General features: G+C 35.4%; 1 protein-coding gene across 1 annotated transcript in view; it reads right to left on the minus strand.

Annotated features, from left to right (window-relative positions):
* Window positions 1-277: 277 nt before the first annotated feature.
* Window positions 278-27,379, minus strand: part of LOC138311623 (phosphatidylinositol-3,5-bisphosphate 3-phosphatase MTMR3-like) — a 35,958-nt gene continuing 8,856 nt past the window's right edge. Inside the window, exons 2-11 of the mRNA XM_069252897.1 lie at window positions 19,010-19,302; window positions 18,113-18,285; window positions 17,842-17,944; window positions 17,518-17,631; window positions 16,875-17,062; window positions 13,102-13,212; window positions 6,121-6,232; window positions 5,496-5,691; window positions 4,137-4,322; window positions 278-496 (exon numbers count right to left, since the gene is read on the minus strand). Coding sequence (XP_069108998.1) covers window positions 293-496; window positions 4,137-4,322; window positions 5,496-5,691; window positions 6,121-6,232; window positions 13,102-13,212; window positions 16,875-17,062; window positions 17,518-17,631; window positions 17,842-17,944; window positions 18,113-18,285; window positions 19,010-19,302 — 1,680 coding nt within the window. The 3' untranslated portion in view covers window positions 278-292. The remainder of the gene's footprint in view (window positions 497-4,136; window positions 4,323-5,495; window positions 5,692-6,120; window positions 6,233-13,101; window positions 13,213-16,874; window positions 17,063-17,517; window positions 17,632-17,841; window positions 17,945-18,112; window positions 18,286-19,009; window positions 19,303-27,379) is intronic.

Genomic DNA, 27,379 nt, shown 5'->3' on the forward strand with positions numbered 1-27,379 from the left:
GTAGACAGAGAGATAGGGTTTTACCTGTAGACAGAGAGATAGGGTTTTACCTGTAGACAGAGAGATAGGGTTTTACCTGTAGACAGAGAGATAGGGTTTTACCTGTAGACAGAGAGATAGGGTTTTACCTGTAGACAGAGAGATAGGGTTTTACCTATTGATAGATTTGTAGACAGAGAGATAGGGTTTTACCTGTAGACAGAGAGATAGGGTTTTACCTGTAGACAGAGAGATAGGGTTTTACCTGTAGACAGAGAGATAGGGTTTTACCTGTAGACAGAGAGATAGGGTTTTACCTGTAGACAGAGAGATAGGGTTTTACCTGTTGCTCTATTGTGGGGCAGTATAGAAGATTTAGGAATCTCTTGTTGCGGAGATTGAGCAGTGACCAGACTGAGGCTGTGCGTTTGTCCAGTTCTTCCTTCTGTCGTTCCTGTGTTGTATTACAGAGAAATGTACCAAACAGACAGGAGTAAGTGTGTTGTACCAGCTTTACCTGAAAAAAAAAGTTTTTTTCGTTATGACAGGTAAAATTCCCAGTATCAAACTGAAAGAAATGAATATAGTCATGTAAAACTTGTAAAAAGGACACCTTTATTGAAGAGCTACTTGAGAACAGCAAAGCTTGTAGATTTAAATAACCAAAGACTTAAATCATCAAAGCACATTTTCACACTGGGGCTCTTAGAATTCTCACAATCCTGCGTTTTCCTATAATCGTCCATAACAACATTTTTAATTCTATACAAATGCATACAAAATCAATGTCAGCTGTAATGGAAAAAACTTTTGGCATTGGACCTCTTCATTCTCAAAATTATGATTTGCCATCCTTAAAGTTATATGTGTCGTGTTGAGAATTACAATACTAACATTACATAGGTTTTACAAAATAGCTGAATATGGATTACGGTTGTACTGCCAAAAATCATTATACAGAGGATTCCGCTTATTTGAATAGGTCATTTTCCAGAAGAAAATATTCGAATAACCGGAGTATTCTAATAGGCGGAGATGGCATTTTGCACCTCCGTTTGATCCCCTACATACATATGCATGTAAACAGGCAATATTGTTTTCTTCATTTGATCAATACGTAAATTATTTACACTTCAAACGAACAAGAAGTAATTATTTTCCAAGTTATAAATCGATTTTAATTGTTTAATAACAAAACAATATTCCAATTGGAGAATCTTGTTTACTTAGATCGAATCTGAGAAAAAAGCTTGACAATCGATACCAAATGCAACAAGCAAATTCATGGAATTTCTGTCCCCCGCTTTCAGGACATAATGTAAGTAAACATTATTGAGGTTAGGTTTAACCTTGGTTGAAACATGAAAAAATAAACTGAAGTGTTATGCTAGGTTTACACTATCTTCTCGTTTCAGGCCACCGTGGACAAAACGTGGTGAACACGAGACAATTTGAGACAACGCAGAAGGACGTGATAGACAAACGTGAGCGGTCATGATTACCGTGGATACCGTGCCAGATTTTTAAACTGTCAAAATATTTGCCACGGTAGTCACGGTACAGATTGTGAACGCCACAGTACGTAATAAAACGGGGGTGACTTCACAAAACGTAACAGTGCGTTCAAGGCCGTAACAAAACTTCCAGATGTTCCGTGGTGGAACGGGCAGCAAGCACGTTACCCGGAATCCCACAGTGATTTCAAGTTTTATGACGTTCTGTTGCATATTTTCCACGTTTTATTACGGTTGATGCAGATTGGCTGCACGTTTTGTGCTTGTTTGTTCAGCTTTGTCAAGGTTTTGACGGCAAGCCAAGGTGGATGATAACCGTTTTGATGCGTTCTGTCAAGCCACATCACGGCTTGGAGCGGTTGAAATCCCAACGTGATACAGCGTGTTACGTCTTATTACGGTCTTACGTTGCAAGCAATATATGATGGAGTATCATTGTCTGGCCTGGTACATATTTGATACTTCATGGAATTATTTGTAGTAATAAATAGAAATATTCATTATCAAACACATTTAAACCCTCAAATCACACCAAAGCTATCATTGCAAAATGCATATTAAGTGAGAACCATTACAGAAAAAAAATTGCGTAGAAACACTTGGCTCTAATAATTATATATTTATACCAAATATAGTTAAAATTTTCTTTTCTTTTAACATATTTTGTAACTAAAACCTGTTCGAAATGAGATTTTCGGCAATAAATATTGTTTCATTTGCTCCTTAAAAGCCCGGCATCAGACTTTCATCCCTAGAAAGCCGTTGCGGACCGTGAAAAACGTATCGGAGATTGATCAAAACATGTAAAACGTAGCAGACCTCATCAGATCGTAACAGGCCTAGAGAGAACATAGTGGTATCCTTGATAGGCTGTGCTAAAGCCGTAGTGTACCTTTAACCTCCGGGAACAGCACTTTCCCCTATATCCACGGTCTACCACGTAATCTGTAAAAGACCGTGGCAAAACTTCACAAGACCTAGCTCAACTTGAATACATAGACAAAAATAGCCAAAATTCCACGGTGTAACACGTTTCGGGCTAACGGGGCTAACGTGGTCGCCGGGAAGATAGTGTAAACCTAGCATTATTCGGAAGTAATACCTTTAACTATCTATTACAGTTATTGTACGGAAGTGGCAGAAAATGACTTTTTTTTTTATAAAATCAAAGGGCCATAACTGTGTTAATTAAAATCTGCCAAAAGTGGCAATCAAACTTGGCTAAGCCCTTAAGGCATTTAACTTTGTTACCAAGTTATAACAATATTAGTTTTAACATTTGTTAGTTATTACACAGAAACTGCAGAAAAATGACATTTGTAGTAACTTAAAGGGCCATAACTCTGATAAATAACATCCGCTGAAAGAGTTGATCGAACCTGGCCAGGCACTTAAGGCATTCAACATTGTTACCAAGTTTGAAGAAAATTGGTTAATATTTATGACAGTTATTGTACGGAAGTGGCAGAAATTGACTTTTCTTATTTAAACAAAGGGTCATAACTCCGCTAAATAAGGTCCATTGAAAGTCGCGATCGAACTTGGCCGAGTACTTCAGGCATTTAACCTTGTTACTAAGTTTGAAGAAAATTGGTTTACATTTGTTACACTCATTACACGGAAATGGCAGAAAATGATGTTTTTAGCCAAAGGGCCATAACTCCACTAAATAAGGTCCATCAACAGTCGTGATCGAACTTGGCAGAGCCCTTAAGGCATTCCACCTCGTCACCAAGTTTGGAAAAAATCGGTTTGCATTTGCGAACAAATTAATTTATGTACATTCGCCCTGGAAAAATGAGCATACTATCGTGATTAAACTTCAAAGGGCCATTCAACTTGCAATGTTGTTTTGACACATGTGTATGAGTTCGAAAATGGCGGCTCATGATGGAGCCATGTATTAACTGGGCCTAAAAATGTTTTGAGAATTCTTCCGGTATTGTTGATCGATGCAGAGAACTAGCTTGCGAATATTTCAGAAAATAATGCATATTCAAGCGTTATAAAACAGCGTAGCAAGTATTTTTTGTATCCATATTACATAAGAAACTTGCAGTAGTCATTGCACACCGACTTTGCATGCTTCTCTATGTCTTGTTCAACGAGACGCTTGATACCCACATGTCCGACGTAGTCGACAAGAGTCTGATTGAACGAGACTACCCATAAATGGCGGTTGTTGTAAGGAAGCATGGTTTTTCCAACCGATCGCGAAATAAGGTACGTTACGTTAATTAAGAAACATAATTGAAAGTGCAAATGCTTTAATTAGATGTTTGAGTCAGTGATTATACTAAACTAATAATCTTCCGCTGCTGATGTAAATCGTATTAGCGTCGAATACCTTTTGCAGATTCATGCATAAAATAACAAACCATACGATAATGTTGATCTGTCCCCATACTGATTTCTAGCAAAAGCAAAGTATCTTAAAACAATGGGAATTTTGCTGAAAATACATTGCAAAATTGAAAAATATTCTATTTTATTTTAAGAATTTCCCAGATATGTTATTCGAATAGGCGGAGGTCATGTAAAAAATTGATTCAAATACCCCAAGTTGAAAAGGCATATATAAGTATATGTATAATTTTTTGTATATGTATAAGGCATATTCATGCATGGTGTATATATGATTACTAAGTAGGCCTCGTTGAACTGGAAAGCTGTTGGGAACTGTGAGTAGAGTTGGAAGACACAGTCAATCCACTGTAGGAACACTGGGCATCGCTCATTAGTGTCGTCTATATTGATACCATTACCACAGCGGTCAGCAAACTTGTGTCCAAAGTCCAGCCACTCGCGCTCAATCAACACCAGGAAACCCTGCAATAGTCAGAAGAATGTCAGTTTTACAAACAATCAATCATAGAATCTTTCATTGATTCAGCTGCCACAAGTTATTGAACCCTTCAGACAGAGATGTAAGAATATGATATCTCTGTCTTACCTAGGGTAAGACAGCCTGCATGCGCAGTACATATCCGTGTGATAAACCAGAAAATGTAAAATGTCAAATGGAAACAAACTTTACATGTCCAACTGAACATTGTTTATCACCTTTGACCTCAAGCTTGTGCTTCATGCCCGTGCTTTCCGAAATGGCTTTTGATTTTTAAAATGGGAATCCAAAACAAGATTGATAATTTTGTAGAGTCTCAAAATTTATCAGCTCACCATTAATGAGACACTTATCATCACCTTCTAAACAATTTAATCAAAATAAATTAATTTGAGTCGTCTTATATTTCCCGTTGTCATCCTAATTACCAGGCGTCAGTTGTTTATCACTACGCCAGACAGCAAAACAGCTATATGCTTCTTCACTGTTAACATGTATTACACAGGAAATCTTGCGTTTGTATGGTTTTGTAACCTCATCTTAGACTATCGATATATATTTTCTTATGTTATTATTGTTTTCAAGAAACTTTTTTTTTTTTTTGAAAGGTATTGGGCCTTTAAAAAAGACAATTTGATACACAGTTTTGTTAATATTTGGGTTTTTTTTTTTAATTGGTATATTTGTAGGTTTTTTATCACTATTTTTTATACTACAGGGAAGAAAAAGGTTCATTCTCTACCTAGGGAAAAGGTCAAGAAAATATCTACCCGCAGAAGAGATACACAACCTTCTAACCCTCGGCATGCCTCAGGTTAGATAGTCATGAATCTCGTTCCCAGGTATAGATTTCTCTGCATGTCCTACCCTCAAGGTAGGGAAAGATCATATTATTCAATTTGGAATCAATTTGTGACATAATTATTTTGTGAACAATACTCATGTCATTTATTCTAAAAAATATAAAGTTGTGCTCATAAACACATGACGTTTGAGCAGTTTTTAAAACATTTGCCCTTTCCATAAGTATGTTTGGTTCAGATGTAATATAATTCTTAATCATTAAATTGATTTTCAGGGCAACAAGACAAAAAACATATGGACATAGAGAATGATAGGAAGGATAACAGATAAGAGGTAAAGCCAATGTTACTTACCTCAATGGTTCTGTAGTATGGGTCGAGCTGAAGTGCTGCGAGCGAGATGATCTGTGGGGTGCGGTCCCAGCCGTCAGAGCAATGAACCAAGACCGGCCTTCCTTCCTTGTCTATTGAACTGACCGCTAGGTTGGCTGTCTTCATCAAACTCGCGGTGTGTAACAGCCATTTAGAGTTTTCTAGTCCAGATAGCCAGCTGTAACAGAAGAATATCAACCTTTAGTCCTAAAACAATAATGCTATCAGAGATAGCGATAGTTTAAGGATTTTCTCTGCTGTAAAGTTTTTTTTTTTCTTCTTTCTAATTTCTGATTCACCTCTATACAAAGCATAAGAACCATTCATTTTTAAAATGGCTGTCAAATAAGTTGTTGCATACAAATCTCTACACACAGCGTAAGTCTAATCTATTACCACAATATAATGTTCATACAACAACTAGCTACAAATGAAGACCATATTTTTTTGAAAATCACAAAAACACTAAGATCAAGGTTGAAAGGAGACTTGAACGACCTTATCAGAAAACATCCTTAACAATTGCAGACTACAATGGACACTTACTCCTTACTTCACACTTGACCTTTGACCCCTATTTGACCTTTGAAGCGATTTTGACACTTACTTGACTTGGTCTGGTCCACTACTACAGAGGGTACGCAGGGCAATGAAGCTCTTTCTGATCGAGTGAATGTTTGCCAGGTTCATGAACTGGATCTCACAGTTCGGGTAGTATTCTGTATACCAAAAACACAAATTTATATATGGATTTCACAGTTCTGAGAGTATTCTGTATACCAAAACACAAATTTATATACGGGTCTCACAGTGCGAGTAGGATTCTGTATACTAAAACACAAATTTATGAAAGTAATATGGAGTATTATTGAAATTACAAATGTCTTTACAACTTAAAATGCAGGAATTATCATATATTCTTGATGCAATGAAAACTGTGCTGACAATTGTATTTTAGAAATAAAAGAAGTGACCTTGACCTTTACCTGATAACCCTTTGACCTTTACCTGATAACCCTTTGACCTTTACCTGATAACACTTTGACCTTTACCTGATAGCTCTGTAGCTTATTTATGATATTTGGATCATCTATACGTATGTGGATATTGGTATTAATCAAAGTGGAACACTGACCCAATGTTAATATGATTATTAGGGCTTTTCACTATTTGTGAAAAGACCTATTGTTTTCGTTAAGTTTCTTATTCTTATTATTATTCTTATTATTCTTCCTCCTGTTTTTGTGAATGCTCTATTGGACAAACGGTAAAACATCAGATAAAAATTATTTCAGTATGTTTAAACTATGAATCTGAAGGTGTTCTAGGAACAAAATTCAGTAGGTCAAAAAATTCAATATGGCCGCCATGACGTAAAACCTAAAAACACAAAAACTGCTATAACTCAAAAAGTTCGAAAGCTATTTCAAATTTGAAGGTATTTTATTGTAGGGAATGGACATATCTAATTTTTTTTCGGTACATTTTAATACAAAATATGTCTCGTTCAAAAGCTCGCTATAGGTCAAAGTTTACCAAAAGTGACTATTTTTAGATTTTTTTTAATTATTTATTTTTTTCCCAACCTTTTGCATTGCATCGATGCAGTATGTCATTCTGAAGGTTTTCATGTCTTCAAACTAAAAATTGGTCCACTAATCAATTTTTTATGACGTAATTAATATTAAACAAAGAAACTTTTGCTAATTTCGACAATTATATTTTAAACATCTCCTCTGATTCCACCTGTCCGATCAAGCCCAAACTCACACAAGATATTCCACTTATCACTGTGACCAATTCTTGTTAATATGGTGTTGATGCAATTTCAAATATGGCCGCAATGATGTCACTTCCGCTTAAACCTAGACAGCCATAACTCGTTAACCACTGAGCCTATTTATTTCATTTTGTTATATGTCATGTAGAATAGAATATGGAGAAACTTTGTAATTGTACATTTTTCTCTAAAATGTCAACTTCCGGTTGATCATTAACTAATAGTGCAAAATTGTTGTTTTAGGCGAAAATCGTGAAAATATCTTCTTGTCAAGTTCTACATAGTATAGAGGCTTCATATTTTGCATGAAGTAAGCTTAGGTAATTGACTATCAGGTTTGAAAAAATAAACGACCTTGACCTTCATCCAAAGTCAAAGAGTACTGGTAATTTTAGAGCTATAATCAAAGTACTGAAAGTACTAAATGGCTCGGTCTCGAGGATAGGAGGAATATATTTCTAAGGTCAATACTACTGCAGTTTTGTACAATAAGAAATAAATTTGGCTGGTGTTCCTTCCAGTTTGGACTTTTGAGGATTCCTTGGACACCAAGGTGTACAAGAGATCCCAGAGGGATCTTGGCGCCCACCAAAGAATGATCTGGGTCTGACAATGGAAAGAGGGATCTTTTCCCTGCTTTTCAAACTTTTTCAAACACACTATATATAAAATTTGAGACAGATCGCTATAGTACTTTCTAAGAAATAGCGATAACAAACTTTAAGTATCAAAATCCAAGATGGCCACCTGTCGGCCATCTTGTTCACCGATCGGTCCCAAAATGCAATATGCACAACAAGGGTCCTAGGGGAACCTGTATATGAAATTTGAGAAAGATCCCTTCAGTACTTTTTGAGAAATAGCGGTAACAAACTTCAACTATCAAAATCCAAGATGGCCGCCTGTCGGCCATCTTGTTCACCGATTGGTCCCAAAATGCAATATGCACAACAAGGGTCCTAGGGGAACCTGTATATGAAATTTGAGAAAGATCCCTTCAGCACTTTTTGAGAAATAGCGGTAACAAACTTCAACTATCAAAATCCAAGATGGCCGCCTGTCGGCCATCTTGTTCACCGATTGGTCCCAAAATGCAATATGCACAACTAGGGTCCTAGGGGAACCTGTATAGGAAATTTGAGAAAGATCCCTTCTACACATTTTGAGAAATAGCGGTAACAAACTTTAACTATCAAAATCCAAGATGGCCGCCTGTCGACCATCTTGTTCACCGATTGGTCCCAAAATGCAATATGCACAACTAGGGTCCTAGGGAAACCTGTATATGGAATTTGAGAGAAATCCCTTCTGCACTTTTTGAGAAATAGCGGTAACAAACTTCAACTATCAAAATCCAAGATGGCCGACTGTCGGCCATCTTGTTGACCGATCGGTCCCAAAATGCAATATGCACAACTAGGGTCCTAGGGGAACCTACATATGAAATTTGAGAAAGATCCTTTCAGCACTTTCTGAGGAATAGCGGTAACAAGAATTGTTAACGGACGGACGGACGGACGGACGGAAGGACGGAAGGACAGAAGGACGGACGGACCACGGACAAAAGGCGATTTGAATAGCCCACCATCTGATGATGGTGGGCTAAAAATAAGAGACACATACTAAAATCTTGGAAGCCCATACTAATATTTCCTATGATGTAATATGTCAAATGATTTTATAACACCTTTAGCCTTTTCCTTGTTAATTTGATGTTAATGAAAATATCCATTCTTAATGAATTTTGTCATCAAGTTCCTGGGACCACAGTATCAGTTAACAAGTATTCTTTTGCAGCACAGAAAGACGAGGCAAACTTTTCTATGTCAAAATGTCTTAAATATAGAATATGTCTGTCCTCTTGAAGACTTATCAATATCACCATGTGATTTTTGAATAAATTGGTCAATTGGTCTACTCTTAACAAGTTTTGTAATTATTCTTTTGTAAAACAGCAAGTTGATTGATATACATTGTATCCGAACTTCAATTCAAACCGGATAACTTGTTAGCTCACCATAGACCATGAAATTGTTTGTACACTTTCTTAACTTCAGGATTGTTTTACAAAATTACAAATGAATTTTTCTACATTTTTTATTTTCAAATCCCCATACCTCTGATGAGTATAATAAAACTGTCATTACAAGTGAATCAAATATTTTCAGTTTAAGATGAACAGGAAGAGATACATTCCTTTATTTCTTATAAATAGCAAACACCGATTTAATTGTTTGTTCAGCAGGTTTTTTCCCTTTCTTTAAAAATGCTACCATTAACATTATTTTCTGTACCTAGATATGTAAACAATTCGTATAAATCTAATTCTGTATTCCATAACATCAAATGGTATTGTTGTACCGATTTACGTCTTGAGAATATCACAATTTTTTTCTTTCTGATATTAAGTTCTAATTTCCATGTTATGCAATATTGTTAAAATTCATGTAACATTTGTTGTAGACCATCAGATATTTCTGATATCATAACAGTGTTATTGGCAAATAATATGATAAAAAGTTTGGGATATATTCCAATATCATGTACCGTAAAAACTGGTATAATTTGCGCAGGTACTTTTGCTTGTTTTCTTTTATTGGCCACCGTAACCTGAAACTGAAATATCTAGCAGATGTCCAAAACATCGGCGGTCTGGTCCGCCGTACTCCGTGCACATGTCAATGTTTTAAGATATTACACATGAAAAGTAATCAGGAATATTTGAAAAGAGTAGAATATATTTACTTAAATTGGCACAATAAGTAATTACTATGTTTGAGATCATTAACAATCAACAGCAATCAGCTAGCGGATACGTAGTTTAGCTTGCAACAATCACAGTGTGCATAATTTGTCAAGATTTGTAAGACAAAATATTCTTTTCCACCAGGTAAGATTCTAAGTCATAAAGGTAGATTGAAAATAGGAAGGGAGATAAAATAACCAGATAAATATTTGTAGCGGGATCAGACTGGGTTGATTATCGGTGATCAGGTAGCTCAGTCGGAAGAGCTACATTTTATTCTCTCCTACCAACGGCTGTGGTGTTTGAAAGGGTATCGTATGTATTCAAAAAAGGTGGGAGGAGTGTAGTGGAACTGGACTGGGTCGATTATCGATGACCAGGTAGTTCAGTCGGTAGAGCACTCAGCTAGTGTTCAGAGAGTCCCGGGATCGAATCCCGGTCTTGCCGCTACATTTTCTCCTCTCCTGTTACATATGGTACCATACTGTGCATGTAGATATTCAAGGTAAATCAATAATGTTCGCTGATCTTGCAGAATTGCCTTACAGTGTTATAATGAATGTAGTAAATGTATGTCTCATTGGTGTGATTAATTTAAAGGCAGTTCATGTGGTGACCAAAAAAAAAAAGGTAAAATCAATACTTCAGAGTGATCAGGGAACATTGACAGTCAAGGCGGGGAAAACATAAGACGACCTGTGTTATACAAATTAATGTTTAATTGATTTTCATTAAATTGTCTCGAAGGTGATGATTAGTGTGTTATGAACGATAATTAAGCTTAATATGGTTTTGACAAAAAATATAAACAGCTAATGTCATATTGTGTTTTAAATTTAAATAATCTTTTATTTATTCATTTCATTTCAAGCATGTACATGTCAAAGAATATAAACAAATATGAGGTATATGCGTAAATCATATTACAGTTAAATTCACAATAAGGAATTTGAAGATGATGATAGTAATTATTTTCGAATTGAAAATGATTACAATATTAAGCTTCCACAGTTGAAAATTACTTCTTTTTGTTCACACAATTCTTCTCCTAGACTGTTTCAAGTTGAAATGATACATGCATGCTGACATTCTGTAAAACATAAGGAATCAATAAATGTATTAACAGAATAATTACTGAAATTACATTGTTCACACCCTAAGATGTAATCGCACTAAAAGCAGTGATCATGTGGGCTTTTGTACGATTGCATTTGTAAGACTGTGCCAGGTGGTAGAGATTAGTTCCGCTCGAGTGATCAAACAATGCAAGTGAGAGTCGGGAATATGTTTATGTAAGTTTTAATTGCTAATCTCTGATGCTTGTTGATAAAATATAACTCAGGATAATTGCTAAACAATTAACAGTTTTCTCTACATTTTTACAGATTGAAAAAGCTTTTTAAGTGCCGTTTTACGGAAGAATTATGAAAAAGAAATCGACATTTTTGTCGATCTAGTAGTTCAAAAAATATCACTTCGAGTTATATGTTCGGCCAAAAATTTACTTCGTATTACCTAGTTTAATGAATATGCTGTATGTATATGATCAGAACGTCAAGCTCCTGTGGTGAAAATAACTAAAATGTTTTAAAAGTATGGTTTAGTGGTAATCTCTGAACGTGCTTTTACATGTGCTTATGAAATTATCGATAATTATGGATGTGGTAAATATTCATACCTTATTAATTAACTGCCGTTAGTTTTAAGATTACGCCACGTTGGACATTTACAAAATGTTCACCGTCTGTCACGTGCTATTTTATCAGTAGACCAAGTTTGTCCAAAATTTTGTTAGAGTTGTCTTTCTTCCATTGTAGTAAGGCCATGTGCCATAACACAGCCGTAATAAATGCATCTCCATTTCGCCATGGAATGTATTTGCTCCGAGACAAATTTGATTCAAATTACAAAATTCATTATGGTATCAATTTTGATGTTCGAGGTGAAATATTGATTTCATTTTTTTTCCGTTGCGAAATAACCGTCTCTAATAGGGAGTAAACGTCTGGGGGGAACCAGCTTCGGAGCGAAGCATTTTTGGGACGAAACGTCTTCATTCATTGTAAACACCATTTTGGGGACGAAAAGTCTAGATACTTTGTAAACAATCAGGTGAGAATTTTCAAACAGAAGATCTTTTGGATAGTGTATATAGTAAGGATATGAAAGCCGTAATATACTATTCCTATTTCAACGTTACAGATACGCTTATTTCAGTAAAATTCATATTCAAAATTTGCTATTTAAAATTCCCGGTAAAATCAAAGTTGTTGAATACACTGCCGCTAGGAGCGCTAGTATCTGCGAGCAATTTCTAAGCCAATCATATTGAGGAAATTGACTGTAAGAGAATTTTGCAACCACGATCACAATGGCGAGGTGACCCTCGCCAAAAATGATCCAGTGAAAATACAGCTCATTGAGATAGCCATAGCTAGTTAACCACTGAGCCAATTTCATTCATTTTTGGATATGTTATGTAGAATCAAAAATGAAACACTTAATTTACATACCACTTTTCTGTAAAACGTCAACTTCCGATTGGAAATAGGGACAAAGTTCAAAAATACAATTTTTCGACAACATCAATAAAAAAATTTCTTCTCAATTTCTAGAAGGCCTAGAGACCTAATATTAAGCATGAAGCATGCTGACATAAATGCCTACCAAGTTTATTAATATGATTGACCTTGACCTATATCAAAGGGCAATCGGGCTAACAATCCTAAAATTTTCAAATGACTTATTGTAAAGTTCTGAAAGTCCTAAGTCCTGGTATTGGACTTTTGGTACGTTGAAACTAAGCGGTACCAAGTGTGTAATGAATGACCTTGAACGGGGTAGCTTTTAGGTGAAAAGCCCGTCAAATTGTCCTGGTGACAATTTCTAGTTTATACTTGAAGCTTGACCTACTAAATGACACCATTGAAACTGCTGACAATTTCAGGTGGACAGGCAAATGGAGATGAAAACTATCAATAGACCCCTCTGGTTTCCCCAACAGGGAGCAAACCACAGGATGGTGAGATGTTTTTTGTTGCTCCACAAGTTATACAACTGACCTGGACACTCGAGTCCCCCACCCTTTGCTCTGTTGGCGAAGGCAGCACTGTAAGATCGACAGTCAATCACCAACATCCTTTTATCTTCTCCAAGACTTTCATCTCCAGCTTCTGTAAGGATACAAATAGGACTCTAACACAGTCAAACCTGTCTTAAGTGACCTTCCACAGAAAGTTCAAAATAAGGTGACATAGGACAGGTGGTCACTTAAGACAGAGTCAATAACAAAAATAATTATGTACCAGATGCATGGTCAATAAAAAAAATGCTCCTTTGAGACACATTATTACGTCGTGATTCACATTTGAAAATGGAATGTTTTACTTGGTGTGAATCATCTCGATAAACTTGTCTTACAGAAATAAATATAAACTTGAAATACAATAAAGATGAACATAATTATTCACGAACTGAATTACGTACCAAAAGTATGTTCAATCATAATGTTTTAATTCACGGAAATCGGCCGACTGAATTACGTACCAAAAGTATGTTCAATCATAATGTTTTAATTCACGGAAATCGGCCGACTGAATTGCATACCAAAAGTACAGTAAAACCTCTCTATTAAGACCACTTGAGGGTCTGAGTGAAAGTGGTCTTAATAGCGGGGTGGTCTTAATACCGAGGTGCATCGGATTGACTTCTAATCAGTAAGAACCGTAAACTCTGCACATTATGATTAAAAATAGTATATAAACATGTACTGTACATGTATATACAATGTATGTCTTATATGTATACAGTAACATAATAGACGTGTATATTTTTATTTAGTTGAATAAGCATAAAAGAAAATAAAGAAGATATTTTGTTTTTTATTAAATAATCTAATTAATAAATTCTAATAAATTTTAATTCACATAACATACACACATAGATTTCCGCCTTTCTCTTCAATATCGACTGCACTTGTGTTTTACCGATGCCAATCTTGTTCGGCGAGTTGACTACGGCTTTTTCTACAGTTATATAAGGAGTTCAACTTTCTTATTCGTTTACGTGGTGTACCCTTCTTGATTTAAATTGCATATAAATTTAAAGGAGGTGGAAATATTACATACAAATGTTTGAAAGTTATCGTGTTTGTATGGAAATTTAATTGAAGTTTTGTCAAAACAAAAATACGGCGACATTCTTACCGGATTAATTTCACAATCAGAACGAAACGCCTTAGATCCACGATGTTTATTTTACTCACCCGTGAAGATAGGGCTTTAAATACTGCTACTGTAAAATCATTAGAGCCCAGGTTAATGTTTTGATTAGTAAACAAAAGATCGATTGCTACACGCGCTCTTTCAAATGATCCGATAATTGGTCTAGTTTCACTTTCAAAGCGCCACCTAGCTGCTAGGTCAACAGGTGACAAGGGCGACGACCCGTATCGGTAAACAAAAGATCGAAATCCACACATACACACGTGGTCGTCTTGGCTAAATAATGGGGACCATCAAAAACCCTATGCTTTCTTTTGGTCACATTTATTATGCGTATGTATCGGGTAATTAATTTGATTATAATTGACCTTGATTCCGTCACTCCAATACCCCGCTTAGTACACAACCGACCGTACAGGTAACGGTCTGTCACTTGACAAGCGATTGACGGACACGGGTGAATGGTCGTAATGAAGGGGGCAATTAGTGTTGGCTACTGGTCTGAAGGAAAACAAGGTAAACTGTCACAGGTGAATGGTCGTAATTATGGGGTCAATTACCGTTGATCAGTGGTCGTTGGGACTGCCTGGGCTGGTCGTAATACGGAATAGCGGGGTGGTCGTAATACTGAGACGACCAGTACAAAGATATAGAGGGGAAAATAACGGGACTGAAAACAAGTGCCCGTAATAGCGGGGTGGTCTTAATTCTGAGGTGGTCGTAAGGTGAGGTTTCACTGTATGTTCAATCATAATGTTTTAATTCACGGAAATCGGCCGACTGAATTACGTACCAAAAGTATGTTCAATCATAATGTTTTAATTCACGGAAATCGGCCGACTGAATTACGTACCAAAAGTATGTTCAATCATAATGTTTTAATTCACGGAAATCGGCCGACTGAATTGCGTACCAAAAGTATGTTCAATCATAATGTTTTAATTCACATAAATCAGCCGACTGAAGCATAGCTGTTTACAATGGCAATAAATGCTGGACTCAATTTGGCTTCAGCTTTTCTCCGAGATTGTTATCAAGAAAACAATAATAAAGCCATCAAAAATGATCCATTGTCAATACCCTGGTAAATAAGTTATTACTTAAAAAATATGTATGTCAATACCCTGGTAAATAAGTTATTACTTAAAAAATATGTATGTCAATACCCTGGTAAATAAGTTATTACTTAAAAAATATGTATGTCAATACCCTGGTAAATAAGTTATTACTTAAAAAATATGTATGTCAATACCCTGGTAAATAAGTTATTACTTAAAAAATATGTATGTCAATACCCTGGTAAATAAGTTATTACTTAAAAAATATGTATGTCAATACCCTGGTAAATAAGTTATTACTTAAAGAATATGTATGTCAATACCCTGGTAAATAAGTTATTACTTAAAAAATATGTATGTGTAAGTCTGCAGACATTGATAAAACACTTAAACAATATATGTGTAAGAAATGTCTGCAGACAGTGAAAAAACAATATGTATGTGTAAGAAATGTCTGCAGACAGCGAAAAAACAATGCTATGAAGGACTGCTAAATTGCACACTGCGATACATATGTCGGTCAACAGGTTATTTCCTATACACTTCAGGTAATATAGGATACAATACCGATGTTTAGTTATAAGCATTGGACAATTGAAAAACATTGCCTGCAGAGCCATGCATTTGTTCAATACAGTCAAACTCTTGTTGACTATGCTTGGCTCAATGCATTGTATCAAGCATCTAATTGACGCGACAAAGTCACACATGTCAGCGCTGCGGGGGTCTTCAGAAGGAAGAGTGCCTAGAAATTGTGATTGGCATGGTCTCAGCCTAACTGCAATATTGTAGCTCAAAAGACTTTTAGACAGAAAATGGTGTCATCTTTAGCGCTACAATTGGTGCATATTACTGCTAATAGAGCAATGTAATGATTATACAAACCATTATGAAAACATCTGTATGCATTTTATCGTACTTGTTTTATATCGCTTACCTATATAGCTACTAGGCAATAAAACTGAACCATATAAAATAATTGTGAGCGGTACAACAGATATTAAAGTGAACAGTCGGGCAAGGATGGCTAAAGTCGGTAAAAATGGTGTGAATGTATCCAGTATAATTTCATATGAAATAGAAAAATAAATTCTCTCGTCAAAATCTGTCTGCGTACGAAGAAATTAATTTAAAGTATAGGAATCCTAAATCGTCCTCCCGGCTGACTATGTCCGTGGTTACATTTCCACGCAGCCTCGCTTTCAATGATTTCAACTTTTCTTTATTTCAATGGTCAGAACTGGGAAACGTAAGCAGAACTTGACCATCATATTAATATGTGAGAACTTTTGGAAGGCCAATGAACGCATTTAGACTGGTTTTCTTTGCCAGACTATTCACTTTATGAAAGGTAGTTATGTATGTTTTGGAAAAAAATAAAATTAGAAATCGCATAAAATAATTGGAAACCTACAAAAGAGTATAAAAAATTGTGCCCAAGTGATTTTCAGAGGCACTGCTCCACTAGGACACAAGCACCATTTTGTACCCGGCCAAAAGAAATATAGTGGGTTGGGTATCTATATCCGTTCTACCATCAGCATATAAACTTACCTCCATTTCGTGAACCTTTTTCTGACAAGTCGTCGAGAATGGCCTGGCTGTGCTGATATGTACCTGGATTATTGGCACAGGCTAGAGGAATAGCCCGTAAAAGGGCCTCATCTTCTGGGTTTCTCCAGCCCAGCCACCCGACCTCCGGCTGACTACATCGCACCAACACGGCACCATTGCGTTGGTCCCTGAAAAAATATGGTGTCAATCATTTCTATTCATCTTTCATGGAAAACAGGGATAAGACATACTGTATAGAAAGTTAGTGGATACTTTATTTTGTGGTGTTGAAGCTTTAAAATTATTTTGTGGGAAGAAATTTTCAAGGTTGACCTATATATAGCTACAGAAAAAACTTTCTACACAGCCAATATTTCATATTATATAGTATTTCAGTATCAGGTTTCGCTGTATTTTGTTTTTATATGTTTTTTTGTTTTGTTTTTTGTTTTGTCTTTCTTTATATTACTTCAAATAAGTGTTCCAAAGGGAACATAATTTACAATATCCATAATATCAATTGTCTTTGCTCCAAATTTTCTGCTGCAAAGCATTCTAATTTAACTCCCATAGAACACACATATTAAAACTAAATACCCTCTATTCTTTTCAATTCTAGTTGACGTGTTATATCAGTACTTACCTCCACACCACACTAGGAAAGCGGGCCAGAGCTCGGAAACTTGCAACTTTCTTTAGCTGATCGTCAGTGATATCTGATGGGACAATATGGTACTTTGGATACGACTGGCACACACTGAAACATCACAATTTAAAGTCATTCCAATTTGAATTGCTTTGCCAAATTTCAAAATTGGATTTGGCAAGCAAAATTTTCAAAACATAAAATAAATAGAGCGAATGACTGTTTTGTGTAATGACATGACATTCATAATTACTGGCACTATATATCAAGTTTTATGAGCTTTGCCTCAAATATAACACCGCAAAAGAACCTGATCCTTACCCAAAAGATTCATTCAGGTATGTGATTCTCCATGCCGTTTTACTTTTCAGGTTGAACTTCATCCTTTCCACCTCCTTACCAAACGAGAATGGAAAATTCTCATCTGGAAAAAAAGACTAAATAGCTATGAACAGATATGGAATTAAGCTAGCATAATTGATCTAGAGCAATAAAAATATAAATAATTACAATCCTTCCCTGAAATGCTAGACCTACTACAACAAATATCAGCAGTGCTAAGCCATAGACATGTAGTTTTTAGATCTCATACCTTGCTGACAAAGCTGGTAGCAGGGTTCAAGTTCAGAACCAGCTGGACAACGGTCAACACACCAAGCATGAAAGGCAAACGCAAAGTAGCTCTTGAGTTCAGAGGGAGGAGCGACCCGGTCACTGACTCGACGGAACCATACTTGGCATGAATCATTGTTGTTGAATGCACATCTACAGAAGGAAATAAAATACATAAGAGATAAACTTTGATGGAGTTGATATTTTGCCTCAAGGTGATATTTCAAGATCCTAGATTGACATTGCTTTGAAGTGTGCTCTATGTCATAAGAATGAAGGATTTTTCTGTTATATAACCTGGCTGATATACTACACTGAAAATCTACACATATATGTCTACAGTTACAAGAAACTTTTTAAAATTTAAAAAAAAAAAAAAAACTAAATATGTTACTGATGTAGACCTGGCCAGCATGTTATTTTTTGGTCCAAATTGGAATATGAACAACTATGAATTGAGAGAGAACAATATAATGTAACCTAATCATGCAGATATTACTTCAGCGTTTTTATTTTTCTTTAATAAAAGTTAAACAAAATTAAAGCTGAGCACCTGCAATTTAGCTGTTGGCCATGCTATTTTCTGACTGAATTCACAATGAAAACTACTGGAGAACTAGGCTATTAGATAAAATTTGAGAATGATCTCTTTCGAACTTTCTAAGAAATAGTGATATAGAAATAGTGGGGGAGGGGTATAAAAATGTACAACTAGGGACCAACTATTGCATGGGAAAAATTTGTGAAAGCTTAAGGTATAGCTTCCGTACTTTCTTAGCAATAACAAATATTATTTATGAGTGGATGACAATTGCAAAACACTACAGAAAGGAGAATTCACCAGGTGAGGTGTCCCTAGCTAGTATTGGGTATAAACCTTGCCACAGTAGCGTCCTTGCAGTACACGTAGAGATAAAATATATCTCGACATTCTACGCTCTCCACAAGGCCCAAAGGAATGTTAATGAAACTCTCGTTGAAGCGGATGAGCAGGCGGAAGTTGGATAACGCAATAACTCCTTCGTCTATGTGTCCGAGGAATTCCACAGCCTCCCCACACAGTAGTGGGAAAGGCACGTGTAGCGTTGCATCTTCAGTCACCAACGACTTCTTAGGGTACAGCTCTGACCGCTGTATGTAGTCCAGACTGGACGGCTCCTCAGCATATGCCTGTAAACGAAACGGGCTGTAAATTTCAGACAAAATATAACAATGTTACACCACATTTCCCATGTACTAATTTTAATTAAAAAGAAAACTATACATTCGATTTGACGGATGTACACGCCAAGAGAACTATAACTATTTTTTTTAAATAATTTCACACATATGGATCGGATATTGGATTTAGTTTATAAAGAAACCTATCTATAATAAAAGTCTTATTGTATTTTTCATTAACTAATATCACCATAATGCATTAGGTTACAATTTTTATCTATCAGTAGGCAAAATTTAGTACTTTTTTACAATAAAAAAATATGACAAAACCACAATGGGGCTTTAGTTAATATAATGAGTCACAGAAAACATCACTATTTCCAGTCTGATTATATATAACAATACAATACACATGTGCCATGTGGCTCATCGGATATTGATATTCCAGATAAAAATTGTACTAAAGAATTAAGGAGTGTCTTCTCTCTTGATAAGTATGTAAGCCTTAATTGTCGTCAAAATTGTTAACATACATTGAAAACTATCAATAACATGTACCTTCTATGGAAATAATAATCAAAGTACTGAAAGTACTAAATGGCTCGGTCTCGAGGATAGGAGGAATATATTTCTAAGGTCAATACTACTGTAGTTTTGTGCAATAAGAAATAAATTTGGCTGGTGTTCCTTCCAGTTTGGACTTTTGAGGATTCATTGGACACCAAGGTGTAAAATAAGAGACACATACTAAAATCTTGGAAGCCCATTCTAATATTTCCTATGATGTTATATGTCAAATGATTTTTTTAACACCTTTAGCATTTTCCTTGTTAATTTGATGTTAATGAAAATATCCATTCTTAATAACTATTGTCATCAAGTTCCTGGGACCACAGTATCAGTTGACAAGTATTGTTTTGCAGCAGAGAAAGACAAGAGGCAAACTTTTCTATGTCAAAATGTCTTAAATATAGAATTTGTTTGTCCTCAGCAGGTGTTTTTACTTTTAACCTTTCTTTAAAAAAACGCTACGAACTTCAACAATTAACTTTTTCTGTACCTGAAGATATGTACAAAAACAATGAATTTTCTACATTTTTATTTAAATCCTTGATAGTATATAAAACTGTCATTCAAGTGTATTTCGTTTTCCATAACATCAACTGGTGTTGTTTTTCCCTTTAAAACGTACCATTAACATTATTTTCTGTACCTAGATATGTAAACAATTCTTATAATCTAATTCTGTATTCCATACATCAATTTTGTACGATTTTGAGATATCACAATTTTTATTTTTCTGATATTAAGTTCTAATTTCCATGTTATGCAATATTGTTAAAATTCATGTAACATTTGTTGTAGACCATCAGATATTTCTGATAACATAACAGTGTTATTGGCAAATAATATGATAAAAAGTTTGGGATATATTCCAATATCATATACCGTAAAAACTGGTATAATTTGCGCAGGTACTTTTTAGGGCTGAAAATGCTTAAAAAATCTACTATCAGTATATTTAGCGCATCAAAAACAATGTCCAGGGAGTCCCAAAACCGATGTATGAAGGTGACAATTTCAATGCAAAATGTTCCCCATAAATGCTTGACAACTTGCAAAAAAAATTTTATATATTTAGAAGAAATAACATATGAAAACTGCATTGTGTTTGTTTTCCTTTATTGGCCACCGTAACCTGAAACTGAAATATTTATAATTGAAATTTATATAATATTTATATCTGGTCCGCAGTACTCCGTGCACATGTCAATGTTTTAAGATATTACACATGAAAAGTAATCAGGAATATTTGAAAAGAGTAGAATATATTTACTTAAATTGGCACAATAAGTAATTAGTGTGTTTGAGATCATTAACAATCAACAGCAATCAGCTAGCGGATACGTAGTTTAGCTTGCAACAATCACAGTGTGCATAATTTGTCAAGATTTGTAAGACAAAATATTCTTTTCCACCAGGTAAGATTCTAAGTCATAAAGGTAGATTGAAAATAGGAAGGGAGATAAAAATAACCAGATAAATATTTGTAGCGGGATCAGACTGGGTTGATTATCGGTGATCAGGTAGCTCAGTCGGAAGAGCTACATTTTCTTCTCTCCTGTTACAGAATTGGCACCCAACTAAATAACCAACGGCTGTGCTGTTTGAAAGGGTCTCGTATATATGTATTCAAAAAAGGTGGGAGGAGTGTAGCGGGACTGGACTGGGTCGATTATCGATGACCAGGTAGTTCAGTCGGTAGAGCACTCAGCTAGTGTTCAGAGAGTCCCGGGATCGAATCCCGGTCTTGCTGCTACATTTTCTCCTCTCCTGTTACTATGGTACCATACTGTGCATGTAGATATTCAAGGTAAATCAACAATGTTCGCTGCTCTTACAGAATTGCCTTACAGTGTTATAATGAATGTAGTAAATGTATGTCTCATTGGTGTAATTGATTTAAAGGCAGTTCATGTGGTGACCGAAAAAAGGTAAAATCAATACTTTCAGAGTGATCAGGGAACATTGATAGTCAAGGCGGGGAAAACATAAGACGACCTGTGTTATACAAATTAATGTTTAATTGATTTTCATTAAATTGTCTCGAAGGTGATGATTAGTGTGTTATGAACGATAAGCTTAATATGGTTTTGACAAAAAATATAAACAGCTAATGTCATATTGTGTTTTAAATTTTAAATAATCATTTATTTATTCATTTCATTTCAAGCATGTATATGTCATAGAATATAAGCAAATATCAGGTATATGCGTAAATCATATTACAGTTAAATTCACAATAAGGAATTTGAAGATGGTGATAGTAATTATTTTCGGATTGAAAATGATTACAATATTAAGCTTCCACAGTTGAAAATTACTTCTTTTTGTTCACACAATTCTTTCTCCTAGACTGTTTCCAGTTGAAATGATGCATGCATGCTGACATTTTGTAAAACATAAGGAAACAATAAATATATTAACAGAGTAATTACTGAAAATGCTAATATCATATAATTAAACATTTTAAACATAAATAGCAATACCAGCATAGAGGAAATATTATTGAAGTTTAATTCCCGCTGTTCTTCAGTCCTCCTGTTCTTACATGTAAGAGTTTTGTCCTTCATAAATTTATTGTAATATATCAGATGTTATATAATGTGCACAAAGAAGTATAAATATACACACGTATCATATGCATGGGTACAGTGGTAAATTAATAAGTTATACAGAAAATGATGGTGCTGATCATGAAAAGCGTAAAGTCTATTTTGTTGAGTAAAAAGATTAAAAAAAAACTAACATTGTTCACACCCTAAGATGTAATCGCAATAAAAACAGTGATCATGTGGGCTTTTGTGCGATTGCATTTGTAAGACTGTGCCAGGTGGTAGAGATTAGTTCCGCTCGAGTGATCACACAATGCAAGTGAGAGTCGGGAATATGTTTATGTAAGTTTTAATTGCTAATCTCTGATGCTTGTTGGTAAAATATAACTCAGGATAATTGCTAAACAATTAACAGTTTTCTCTACATTTTTACAGATTGAAAAAGCTTTTTAAGTGCCGTTTTACGGAAGAATTATGAAAAAGAAATCGACATTTTTGTCGATCTAGTAGTTCAAACAAGAGGCCCATGGGCCTTAACGGTCACCTGAGTTAGAATATATAATGAAACAAATAATGAAACAAATTAAGACATATAAACACTATATGCTGGGCCTTGAAGTTGGTCAGTGATTTATAAATTTGACTTTTAAGACTATGAAGAGTATTTGCTTCCATCAAACCTGTGAACTTAGAGGTATTTTTGAAATTTTAATCATTTTGACCCTGTTTGGTCCTGCTCCTCTGGTCCCCCAGGGGGTCATCGATGACGGATATGGATGTTAAAATGCTATATCTTAGGCTTATAATTCTAATCAAGTTTGACTAATTTCCTACGAAAATTGGGCAAATAATGTTCACAAATATGTTTTTCCTATATAAACTAAAGTAAACTTGACCCCTCCCCAGGGGGTAATGTGAGATCCCAAGGTCATATAATTCACAATTTTTATAAAACACCTTAAGACCTTTCCATCTATAATTATTTGATTCTACTATATCCTGAATTTTAGAAGATTTTTGAAGTTTTAGCCTATTTGACCCTTTTTTTGCCTCGCCCCTCTGCCCCAGGGGGTCGGCCAGGACCAATGTGGATATGATATTAAAATGCTATCTCAGGCTAATAATTCTAACCAAGTTTGACTCGTTTCCAATGAAAATTGAGCAAAACATGCTCATAAATGTGTTTTCCCTATATAAACTAAAGTAAACTTGACCCCTCCCCAGGGGGTAATGTGAGACCCCAAGGTCATATAATTCACAATTTTTATAAAACACCTTAAGACCTTTCCATCTATAATTATTTGATTCTACTATATCCTGAATTTTAGAAGATTTTTGAAGTTTTAGCCTATTTGACCCTTTTTTTGCCTCGCCCCTCTGCCCCAGGGGGTCGGCCAGGACCAATGTGGATATGATATTAAAATGCTATCTCAGGCTAATAATTCTAACCAAGTTTGACTCGTTTCCAATGAAAATTGAGCAAAACATGCTCATAAATGTGTTTTCCCTATATAAACTAAAGTAAACTTGACCCCTCCCCAGGGGGTAATGTGAGACCCCAAGGTCATATAATTCACAATTTTTATAAAACACCTTAAGACCTTTCCATCTATAATTATTTGATTCTACTATATCCAGAATTTTAGAAGATTTTTGAAGTTTTAGCCTATTTGACCCTTTTTTTGCCCCGCCCATCTGCCCCCAGGGGGTCGGCCAGGACCAATGTGGATATGATATTAAAATGCTATCTCAGGCTTATAATTCTAAACAAGTTTGACTCATTTCCTATGAAAATTGAGCAAAAAATGCTCATTAACGTGTTTTTCCCATATAAACTATAGTAAACTTGACCCCCTCCCCAAGGGGAAACAGGACACCCCAGGGTCATATAATTTACAATTTTTATAAACAAACTTTAAGACCTTTTCATCTATAAAGTGTATTTGATTATACCATTTCCAGAATTTTAAAAAGAATATTTTTGAAGTTTTAGCCTATCTGACCATTTTTGGCCCCGCCCCCCTGCCCCCAGGGGGTCGGCCTGGACCAATATGGAAATGATATTAAAATGCTATCTCAGGCTAATAATTCTAACCAAGTTTGACTCGTTTCCAATGAAAATTGAGCAAAACATGCTCATAAATGTGTTTTCCCTATATAAACTATAGTAAACTTGACCCCCTCCCCAGGGGGAATCGTGAGACCCCAGGGTCATATAATTCACAATTTTTGTAAAGGACCTTAAAACCTTTCTATTTATGAAAAGTATTTGATTCTACCATTTCCAGAATTTCAGAAGAAGATTTTTGAAGTTTTAGCCTATTTGACCCCTTTTGACCCCACCCCTAAGGCCCCTGGGGGTCAGTCATAGAAAATTTGTTAATAGGATTAAATGGCCATCTCATACTGATAATTCTGACAACATTTGACTCATTTCCTATCACAAATGACCAAATAATGCACAAAAATGTGTTTTCCCAATATAAACTATAGTAAACTTAACCCCCTCCCCAGGGGGAAACTAGAGACCCCAGGGTCATATAATTCACAATTTTTGTAAAGGACCTTAATACCTTTCTATCTATGAATAGTATTTGATTCTACCACATCTGTGAGTAGAGAAGAAGATTTTTGAAATTTTACTCAATTTTACCCCTTTTGGCCCCTCCCACAGCCCCCTGGGGGGTGGGGACCATATAATTCACAATTTTGATTGGCCTTATGCCTTAGAAGGTTTGTGCAAAATTTCATTGAAATTGCTTCAGCAGTTTTGGAGAAGAAGACGAAAATGTAAATTGTTTACGGACATACGACGGACGACGCACGACGGACGACGCACGACGACGGACAAAAGGCGATTAGAATAGGTCACTTGAGACTTCGTCTCAGGTGACCTAAAAATATCACTTCGAGTTATATGAACATTCCATATATGATTTATGTCATTCGGCAAAAAATTTACTTCGTATTACCTAGTTTAATGAATATGCTGTATGTATATATGATCAGAACGTCAAGCTCCTGTGGTGAAAATAACTAAAATGTTTTAAAAGTATGGTTTAGTGGTAATCTCTGAACGTGCTTTAGTATATAGATATAATCTTATATTTATACATGTCCTTATGAAATTATCGATAATTATGGATGTGGTAAATATTCATACCTTATTAACTGCCGTTAGTTTTAAGATTACGCCACGTTGGACATTTACAAAATGTTCACCGTCTGTCACGTGCTATTTTATCAGTAGACCAAGTTTGTCCAAAATTTTGTTAGAGTTGTCTTTCTTCCACTGTAGTAAGGCCATGTGCCATAACACAGCCGTGATCTCCATTTCGCCATGAAATGTATTTGCTCCGAGACAAATTTGATTCAAATTACAAACGTCTTCATTCATTGTAAACACCATTTTGGGGACGAAAAGTCTAGATACTTTGTAAACAATTCAGGTGAAAATTTTCAAACAGAAGATCTTTTGGATAGTGTATATATATATATATATATATATAGTAAGGATATGAAAGCCGTAATATACTATTCCTATTTCAACGTTACAGATACGCTTATTTCAGTAACTTTCATATTCAAAATTTGCTATTTAAAATTCCCGGTAAAATTAAAGTTGTTGAATACACTGCCTCTAGGAGCGCTAGTATCTGCGAGCAATTTTTAAGCCAATCATTTTGAGGAAATTGACTGTAAGAGAATTTTGCAACCACGATCACAATGGCGAGGTGACCCTCGCCAAAAATGTACTTATAATACGTATACACAAACTATAATTTAAATAGTATACCAGGGAACAATGTCTCACCTATATATATAGCTAGGCTTGCTACGTACAGTGATATATACCTGGTGCATACCGTATTTTTGCGCGTATAGTGCGCACTTTTTTTCATAAATTATCAAGTCAAAAGTTGGGGTGCGCACTATACGCAGGTACAAGGCATGGCCAGGTCCTGGGTCATGATCACCGACCGGCAGGTCCCAGCTAAAGAGTGCAGTAACATTTTGTATATGTTGTCGTGATATGGTTATGATTTAATACTTGGATCTTTAAGTCAGTGATCAATGCATATATTCAATATAAAAGGAAAACATCACTTGAAATTTCTATCTTTAATTCCTTGAATGTCCGTTTTGGGAGCACATGTGTTCATGACCGGACAAATGTTACGATTGTGAATCTTCAGTAAGGTATCTCCAAATCTAAATGGCTAAATGATTATAGTCTGGAGCTTGAAACGAAGTATATGTGTGTAATTGATTCGTCACATTAAACAGATTACCTTATAAATATGCAAAACTTGCAAATGCTTACGAAAGTGAGTGTAATCGCCCCATGCAAAGCCAGCAAATTAAATACGAAAGTAAAACCTTCTTACATTAACACTGACCAGTCGGCACTATAAATAATGGTATGACTGTACAATTTACTCTAATTACCATCTTTTGAAATGGTTCTGTAATAAGATCACATCCTGATTTCAATACTAATTGAAATAAATCAGAATACGAAAGTGTGAAGTCAGTACTCAAATATGGCGGCCACCTGTGGTTGATTTGCCTACTCAGTCGGCTTTCCAGCTAATATCTTGGACAATAATTAAATCTAAATGCCTATCAGATACACAATAGACTTGATTGATACCACTTGGAATTACACAAGGTATGATTAATTATTTGATTGTAAAAACATCGTTGTTGAGATCCTCATTATAGTGTCACCGGCAATGAACAAGCTAACTAGGCCTGTCGTTGTGTAAACATAGTGTCAATCATCGTGTCAAACTCCTCTCGCCAGTTAATGTTAATGAACAGAAGGTTGTTTTAAGCACTGATTAACAATAAGAACCGTTTGATTTTGTTCTTCAAGAGTGTTTGGAGTCAATGCAAAATGTTTTGAACTAAGATACAAAAACTGAGATTTTGTTTGTAAATATTTTTTTTTCCAATATAGGTCAATT

The sequence above is a fragment of the Argopecten irradians genome, unplaced genomic scaffold (genome assembly GCF_041381155.1).
Source record: "Argopecten irradians isolate NY unplaced genomic scaffold, Ai_NY scaffold_0066, whole genome shotgun sequence".
Classification (NCBI taxonomy): Eukaryota; Metazoa; Mollusca; class Bivalvia; order Pectinida; family Pectinidae; genus Argopecten; species Argopecten irradians.